The sequence below is a fragment of the Benincasa hispida genome, chromosome 7 (genome assembly GCF_027475165.1).
Source record: "Benincasa hispida cultivar pf3 chromosome 7, pf3_genome.v1.1, whole genome shotgun sequence".
Lineage (NCBI taxonomy): Eukaryota > Viridiplantae > Streptophyta > Magnoliopsida > Cucurbitales > Cucurbitaceae > Benincasa > Benincasa hispida.
This window is the reverse complement of record NC_143484.1, coordinates 48,569,213-48,577,905: the sequence shown is the minus strand read 5'-3', so window position 1 is coordinate 48,577,905 and position 8,693 is coordinate 48,569,213. Positions and strand designations below refer to the sequence as shown.

Genomic DNA, 8,693 nt, shown 5'->3' with positions numbered 1-8,693 from the left:
TCAAATGTTGTGGCAAACACACGGTTGATAAAATAGTTCCGGCCCAGGGTTACCCTGCACTTGCAAGATGGATCGAAGGAGGAAGCCAAGACGCCAAGTTAAGATTCTAGTGGAGATGAAGACCATCAGACACCGATTCTGAGGATTCAGGACACAATACAAGAGAGAGATGGAGTCGTCTAGTTGCAACACGACTTGGGAAACGTTTTTTGATGAGCTGTTCTACAGGGGTGGAAGTCTATCAACAACTATCTATATATATATTTTTTAAATGATGTTATACACTTAATTATTATTCCTAAAAATTGCAACCAATTGGAATTATAAAAAATAAGATAAATTTTGAAAGAGATAAAATTAAATATTAATTATTAATTAAAAATGTATCTAATAATAGGAGAATATAAAAACAAATAAGATATTGATTTTAAAACTAAATATAAAACGAAGGTGTTTAAAAGTGATTTTAACCGACTTCGATAAGATTTTTTTAATAATTACTTCTATCCCTCCTAAAAACAATGCCAAATGCACCCTTATTGCACCCATATTAACATATACTTGAGAGGTTTAGGTTTAAAATTTTAATTACCCAAAAAATAACAGAAATTGAACTGAAAAAACAAAGTCATAGAAAGAAGAAGAAGAAAAAAAATGATAATTGCAAAAAATCGAAACAGGCCGGTACGGACCATAAACCGTCCTAAGAATTGCAAAATGGCGCCGATAACATGACCCTTCGTCCATACATAAATCTCACTCTTTTTCCCGCGCGTGTATTCTACTCGCCCCAACCATTTCCGACCGTCGGAGGTCTTTTTCACTGCCCTACCTCGCCTCCGGCAACTGCATATTCTTCCTTTTTCTCTCAGATCTCTATCTTTTCAATTTTTCCACCAGTCCTTTTCGTTAATCTGTTGAATAATCAATTAATTTCTCTTAGAATCGTACTTCTGTTTTGATCTTTTCTTGGATCCTCCAAGGATTCTATCTACCTTTACGGTTCAACCATTTATTGCAGCCGGTGGTTCATTTCAATGTCTCGTACACTTTTGGTTTTGATTGTGTGTCTGAGTGCGTTGCGGTTGGGAGCTTCGTTGGGATCGCGTTCGATCCTTAGAACAGTTCCTGATAAAAACGGGGATTCTGAAGATTACGCGGTTGATTTGAACGCCACTAATTTCGATGCGGTTCTTAGGGATACTCCAGCTACCTTTGCGGTTGTTGAATTCTTTGCTCACTGGTTAGGATTCTTTTCCTTCTCCTACTTTTATTTATTTATTAGAGAGCATTGGCTATTTTCTTTCTAATTGGAGTCAATGCTAAAGGGTTGTGCTTGTCGGATGTGATACATGCCTGGGCTGAGAGCTAGGGAAATTTGAATATCGTGTCAGGATGTTAATTTATTTGTCAATAAGAAACCATGGCATCTGACTCAGTGATATTTAAAGCTTCGACCTGGCTTGTCACTTGGAGAGATTGAGTCGGCTGTTCATGATTCGTTGGAGAAAGAGTAATCTTGTTAGGAACCAAGGTAGTATGGGCTACCTTTGTCTCACATTGGTTAGAATGGGATGACCAATGTAATACTTAAAGTGGCATGACTCTTCCATCCACTTTTGGGGTGTGGTTCTCAAAGGTGCTCAAGTACCTAACAATGGTATCAGAGTCGGTTTTTGACATTCTAGCGTGGAACCAGTGGAGGGTTCTGACGGATGTGGCTAAGTGAAGAACCGTTGGAGTAGTCGTCAGGATATTGGCTTTTCAAGGATGGGGTATTGTTAGGAACCAAGGTTTGGGCTACCTTTGTCCCACATTGATTAGAATGGATGACCATTGTGGTACTTAGGTGGCTTGGCTCTCCCACTCCAATAGATGGCTTTTGAGGTGTGGTTCTCCAAGGTGCTTAAGTACCTAACATAATTCAACGAATTATTTGACCATGTCATATGACTTGTGATATGACTTTTCTTCTTCTCCAGAGATTCCAAATGGCTATTTAGAATATTGAAACGTATATGTGATATACCATCTAATATAATCCCAATGCTCCTAGTCAAATACACTCGTGATATTTTCAAATTGTTACTTTTACAGGTGCCCTGCTTGCAGAAACTATAAGGTTAGTTATCATATTCATATTCTCAAATTGATGTTCAAGAGCTACAGCTAGAAGAAATCTAATTGTGCTTTTTGGTTGAACATCAAACCGTAGCCCCATTATGAGAAAGTTGCTAGGCTTTTCAATGGACCGAATGCTGTGCACCCAGGAAAAGTATTAATGACAAGAGTGGACTGTGCATTGAAGGTATAGTGATTCTGCAATATTGAACCCATAACTCTTAGGGACCTTTGAAGTATTTCCCACTTGCCTCTTTCGTTTTATAAAATGTCATTTTTAGCTAGCTTGCACTGGTTCATTTTTAACACGAGGCATTATGGTTTGCACCTTGTAGAGGTTGCTTCCACCTGGAATGTATTGGTGATGAAGTTGTATTATAATTTGCCTGTTTGAGTTGCATCTTTACTCTTTTTTCTCTTGGTTTTTCCATCAATCCCCACCTGGAACCAAATAATTCTGATTTTATGGACCCTTTTCAATGATAATTCACAATAGTTCAGTTTATGCCTGCATTACATTTTGATTCTCATTTCCTTTTTCCGTACATGAAGTTTGTTTGCTCTAAGGCTATTGTTTTTGTTATTTTTTGACATTTGATTTGTACTTTCTGTGATATTTCTTTTTAATTGAAAGATCAAACAATGTGCTTTTGTTTCATTTTTCCTCCATTGGATTTCTTTTTTTCTTTTCAATAAATTGTTTTGCTAGAAATCTCACCTGACCTTTCCCTAACTTTCAAAAGAAATGCATATGTTTAACCAAGGAAAAATGGAGGATGAGACATCTCCCTTATCAAAGGAGTAGTTAGAATTCCCGCCATCCTAGCTAAGAAGATTGCAAAAGAACTTATAGAGAACAATCCAGCTAGAAGCAGGTACAGGACAAAGTTCCAAGGAAAAAAAAAAATCCATGTACCTTTCTCTTGTTTCTTTCCAACCAGGCAACTACAAAGTCCAAAAGAATTGACACATCACGGTGTTCTGTCTTGTTCGTGTCCGTGTTTGTTAGGGCTAGTGAGTTTCTTAAAGTAAAATGCTAGTGTCTCATGACTACTCCATGCCAGATTGAAGTAGCCAGAAGAACCAATACATTCAGTTCATCAAGATCGAAATTTCCTGTTATTTTCTGATTTTTTCTTTTAATATTTTGTAGTTTTTTTTTAAATAGTTATTTATTGTTATTGTTATTATATTTATTTATTTATTTATTTTCAATCTCTTGGAGTTGAAGCTTGGAAGTATCAAGCATGTGATGGTATAATTCTACAACATGTGATTTGGTTCTACATGTTTTGAGTGTTATGTATGTAGAGAAATAGACTAGTTTCAGTACCTTGGATGATTTGGATTCAAAAGGACATTCTTTAAAATTTCTTTCATTTGTGGTTGGCTCTGCCGCTCTTCAGCTTTACACATATAACACGTCTTATTTTGGGTTAAAAGCAAAATCCTATAGTATTTGATGGAGTTAAATTGATGAATATAGATTGGGAAAAGAAGTATTTTGAATGCCATCTTAAACTTTTTCTGCTTCTTTTATATTATTTTATTTCACTGAGCCTTCCAATGTCATTTTTACCGGAAAAACTAATTTTGATACAGAGATCCTATGTAATATCATCCATTTATTATTTTCTTAAAATATTCAATTTCTTGTGGTGCCTTTCATATTTTTATCTGTTTTATTATATATATATACACTAAGAAACATCGACACTTCTAAACTAGCAAAGTGTCAGTGTCGGAGGTGTGACCTCCGACACGAGTATGATGGTGGTGACTTCAATTTCAAGACCCACGACTGCCGACAACTTATGCAACTTCTCTTACTGTATTTTTTTTTTCTTTTCTCATTTCTGTTTTTTTCCTTTCATTTTTAGCTTTCCTTTTTTTTCCCCCATTTATGCTTTTTTCATACTTTTTCTTGAATATAAGTGCGCATATTTCACAATATATCAAATTATGCACACATATTTATTTTTGAAAAATAAATAAATAACGTGTCCCCAACGTGTTGTGTCCTACTTTTTTTGTAAATTGACGTGTTGCCGTGTCGGTGTCGTGTCGTATTCATATCACGTGTCAGTGTCCGTGCATCTTAGTGTGTGTGTGTGTATATATATTACAAAATCATAGTTTTTTCTTGATTAATCTTGGTCGTGGCCTTTTGTTGAGGTTCTTCTCCATGGTGGGGGTGGAACTTGGTGGGGTTCCCTCTTTTCAATCGTCTTTGTTGCCTTCCCCTTTTTGTACAATTAATTTATTATGGTAGTTTGTTAAAGTAGTTTACACAATTAACTTATTAAGGTAGTTTATTGCGGCTTAACCCTTATTGATTGGCATACCATGCAAAAATACTAGGAGGTCATCATCACACGTCTGCCTCATAAACATAATAATATCATGTTCTGACATTCTGTTTTATTATTTTTAGTTTTTGAATAGAGTATGCAAATTTAAATATTTGTTAAATTTAGATCGATTCTTATCTTATAAAATTCCCCAATTTTTTAAAATATGTCAAAATGCAGCCCTATATTGTGTGTCAACCAATAATGATAAGAGTTAGTGTCCAGTATCCATCTTGGGATCCTCAGAAGTCAGAATGAATGATTTATATTACTACTTTTTGACCCTGCATGAATTTCAGATATTGATGGATGGTATCAGCATATGCTTTAATCGAAGTGTTGGCTTCACTTTTGTGAATCTTGTGTATAGTTTTTACTATTTTGGTTGAGGTTGAGTTTCTCTAATCTAATTATTTTGACGATTTTGTCTGGGCAACTTTCACATTGTTAAATGAGGTCCAAGAAGAAAGATGGTTCTGGCTTTAGCATATATATATCTATGCTATTTCTCCTTGTTCGAATTTTGAATATATAAATCTGAAGGCATCTTGGTGATTAGTCCTTGCCCTTTGCTTGTCTGCCAGCACAGATAAATACCAATCTCTGTGATAAATTTTCGGTGGGCCACTATCCTATGCTCTTTTGGGGTCCTCCTTCCAAATTTGTGTCTGGCAGTTGGGATCCTAAGCAAGAGAAAAGTGAAATACGTAACATTGATAACGGACGGACTGCAGAAAAGTTACTAAGTTGGATAAACAAGCAAATGGGCAGGTAGGAGGTACTTCCAATCATTTCTTAATTTGCACTATCGACTTTTACCTAGCCAACTAACAATAAGCAGTTAACTGACTTTTCAGCTCAATTGGCTTGGATGACGAAAAATTTGAAAATGAGCAGCATCTGTCATCCAATATCTCAGATCCAGGACAGGTTGTTTCAGACATTATGATAAAACTTTGATTTGCATATATTATAGATGAAATCATTTTCCACTACTCCTGATGTTAACGATACAAATGTATTCGATGATGATAGATTGCCCGAGCAGTCTACGATGTCGAAGAGGCAACATCCACTGCCTTTGATATTATCTTGGAACACAAGGTATTAGGTGTTATTATTATTATTATTTTCTTTTAATACCATATATGTAGATATATATGTACAACAATTATAGATCAATAACTTTTACTTGCATGCTTTCAGATGATCAAGTCTGAAACTCGAGCATCTCTTATAAAGTTCCTTCAACTTCTGGTGGTTCATCACCCTTCCTTGAGGTGAAAATACATTTGTTATTACTCCTTGTTTTTTACTGAAGTGATATTTTCCCGTTTCATTTTTGAAATGTTTATTCTCTTAGGTGTCGAAAAGGTAGTGCAGAGATACTTGTAAACTTCGATGAGTTGAATCCTGCAGATGTGAAACAAGAGGTTGCTAGTGAAAAGGGTGCTGTTAAGAACTTGCAGATATGTGGAAAAGATGTTCCTCGTGGATATTGGGTGGGTACATAAACGATAAAATTTAACTTGACTATTTATGGCAATATGAGTTGTTTTCTACTTTTCTTTGAGATATCTTGTCGACCCACTACTTGGTTTTGGCTGGATATTGATATGAATTGTATTTTCATTTTCTATTGAATGCAAGAGACATGGTCAATAATTATTTTTCAGACGGTGTACTAAAAAGGGTAAATGGTTAGATGCCCTCCCTCCAGGTCTCCTAAGATCCTAAGAAATTCATGGAGGTTATTTTTGTTCGTGGAAATTCTTTGTATTTTTTTTGATAGATCTCAAGGTGGGCAAAATCCCCCCGCCCAACTTTCTTTTCACCTATAGAATAGTTGGAGATAATTTCATTTTAACAATGAAATTGTTTGTTTCCTAGAAAGTTAGGGAAGAAACCTCCAATTCTAAGATTGTTGCTTTGATATCAGTTATTGGATTGTGTTTCAAAGCCTCCAATTGTTTGAGAGGCATTGAACTCTCACTTTACAGAATAATTCGTCTCTCTTTACACCATACCTTTACCGTGTGTAGTTCCTACACACAAACATCTATTATTCTAATTGTCTTTGAATGTCGTGTTTGCAGATTTTCTGCCGTGGTAGCAAGAATGATACGAGGGGATTTAGGTAAGTTTAATCTTTGTGCTTTAGTTTGATGTGCCAGATAGTCTGAATTGTTCTTTCCGAATTTGTATGGAGTTTGGCTGTCTTTTGAAATAGTTTTTACTCTCAGTCCTATCTTAATTTGGAGAAAAATGGCAACAGTCTTGCAAAACATTAGTTTTAATGTCTTCTGGTTCAGTGCTTACAACTTGAAAACCAAATTTTCATGGAGAAAAAATGGAAAAAAAAAAAACAAAAACAATGATGTCTAGATAAAAGCCCAAAACAGGAAAATCCTGCTAAAGAAAGGACTATCAAGTATAACAAATAATCTCAAAAAAGACTTTCCTGCTCGATCAAGAGAAACATAGACGTAATGGTAGACAAAGCCATTGCAAGAGCCCCCTCAACTCCTCTAAGGTTCTATTGTTTCTTTCCTGCCACAAACGGCAAAATTTCTCAAACGTTGTGCTTAATTGCATCTCTTTCTGCAGTTGTGGATTATGGGTTCTACTGCATTCTCTTTCTGTGAGAATTGAGGACGGAGAAAGCCAGTTTGCATTCACAACTATCTGCGATTTCATCCATAACTTCTTTGTTTGCGAGGAATGTCGCCAGCACTTTTACGACATGTGTTCAAGGTAGGCTTGGAGTAAATATTTGATTCATTTTCTTTATGTACCTTTACCATCCAACTAAAAGTCCTGTTTTCAGCGTGTCTAGTCCTTTCAACAAAGCTCGTGATTTTTCCCTCTGGTTGTGGAGGGTACACAACAAAGTCAATGAAAGATTATTGAAAGAAGAAGAAACCATGGGAACCGCAGATCCAAAATTTCCAAAGATGATCTGGCCTCCGAGGCAACTTTGCACGTCGTGCTATCGTTCTCATAGCAGCCACCAGATCGAATGGGATTTGGATGAAGTACATAAATTCTTGACCAACTATTATGGTAGAACGCTTGCCTCCCTGTACAAAAGCAACAATGCCCTTGGGAATGTTGGTGTCAATGGGGTCCTTGATGAGCCAACCGCTTCAACAAATGCGGTTGCAGTGCCGGTTGGGGCTGCATTGGCGATTGCTCTTGCAAGCTGCGCCTTCGGAGTGCTCGCTTGTTACTGGCGTTCACAGCAGAAGAGTCGGAAGTATTACCACCAACGACATTCTTTAAAGAAATATGATTATTAGGAGAGGGTAATTGGCTCTTTCAAAAAGACTTAAAAGCATAAATAGGGAAAGAAACTAAAAATGAAAGGCATCTAAAGAGAGAGAAAGAAGAGAGTCCAATAACATCTCTGTCATTTATCATCTCATAATTTGTCTTCCATCGTTACCTTTTCAGGCCAAGGAGAAGCTCGGAGCTAAGGCTTTCAGAAGGATATGACTAGACAGAAGTAAAATAAAGGTGAGCTTCGACATAACTTTACAACAACACAAAGAAAATTTGAAGTATTCAACTGCCTGAGATGAGGTTTTATGAGTGTATTCAATTCAAGTCTCTGCAGCAAACACAATGACCTTACAGATACGTGTCATGAACTTATTTTTGAAGACAAATCATCCTAAATTTACCCCTTTTTTCTTTCTTTCCCCCCCTATTTTCACTGCACATTGATTACCTGAGAGTGAGAGAGAAGAGGAGGGGAAAAAAAAGAAAAACAAACAAAAAGAGAAGGTTTTGTAATTTAGCATAACTGAGGATTGAAAAGATTGTTATGATTATTTTTTGTTTTCAGACAAGAATATCAGCTTCTTAGCTGTTTTCCTTTGGTAAATCTTTTGGGAATGTGATTTTGGAGTTTTTTATAGCCTTTGATAATTATGTTTGTTTAAAATAGGTTAAAATTTAGGTTAAAAAATACTTTTTGGTCTCAAAACTTTCATGAAAGTAACAATTTAATCTTTATACTTTGGTTGGTAACGATTTAACCCTAATACTTTCAATTTTGTAATAATTTAGTCCATAAATTTTAGTATATAACAATTTAATCTTTGTACTTTCAAATTTGTAACAATTTAGTCCTCACGAAAAAAAAATCATCAAAATTATATGTTAATTTTTAATTATTTTATTTTTTAAATTTTGTATTGTGTAAAAATATTGAGTATC

The 8,693-nt window shown here is 35.5% G+C and overlaps 1 protein-coding gene across 2 annotated transcripts; it reads left to right on the top strand.

The window, feature by feature from the left end:
• The first annotated feature begins 611 nt into the window (after window positions 1-611).
• On the top strand, window positions 612-8,358 carry LOC120081748 (sulfhydryl oxidase 2). 2 transcript variants are annotated; one of them, XM_039036862.2, is made up of 12 exons: window positions 612-1,243; window positions 2,098-2,122; window positions 2,216-2,308; window positions 5,062-5,243; window positions 5,330-5,402; window positions 5,508-5,576; window positions 5,679-5,752; window positions 5,836-5,974; window positions 6,569-6,609; window positions 7,080-7,226; window positions 7,300-7,728; window positions 7,926-8,358. In XM_039036862.2, the coding sequence occupies exons 1-12, from the start codon at window positions 1,038-1,040 to the stop codon at window positions 7,969-7,971; spliced, it is 1,524 nt and encodes a 507-aa protein (XP_038892790.1). In that variant the 5' UTR covers window positions 612-1,037; the 3' UTR covers window positions 7,972-8,358. The 2 variants fall into 2 exon arrangements, with proteins under 2 accessions (XP_038892790.1, XP_038892791.1); XM_039036863.2 differs by having other exon boundaries at window positions 7,300-7,777.
• The last annotated feature ends 335 nt before the right edge of the window (window positions 8,359-8,693 follow it).

Excerpts from the sequence above, each read along its gene's own strand:
- LOC120081748 (XM_039036862.2), top strand. The coding sequence starts at position 1,038 with ATGTCTCGTACACTTTTGGTTTTGATTGTGTGTCTGAGTGCGTTGCGG. Across the intron at positions 2,309-5,061 it reads GAGTGGACTGTGCATTGAAG|ATAAATACCAATCTCTGTGA; the intron begins GTATAGTGATTC and ends CTGCCAGCACAG. Across the intron at positions 5,975-6,568 it reads ATGTTCCTCGTGGATATTGG|ATTTTCTGCCGTGGTAGCAA; the intron begins GTGGGTACATAA and ends TCGTGTTTGCAG.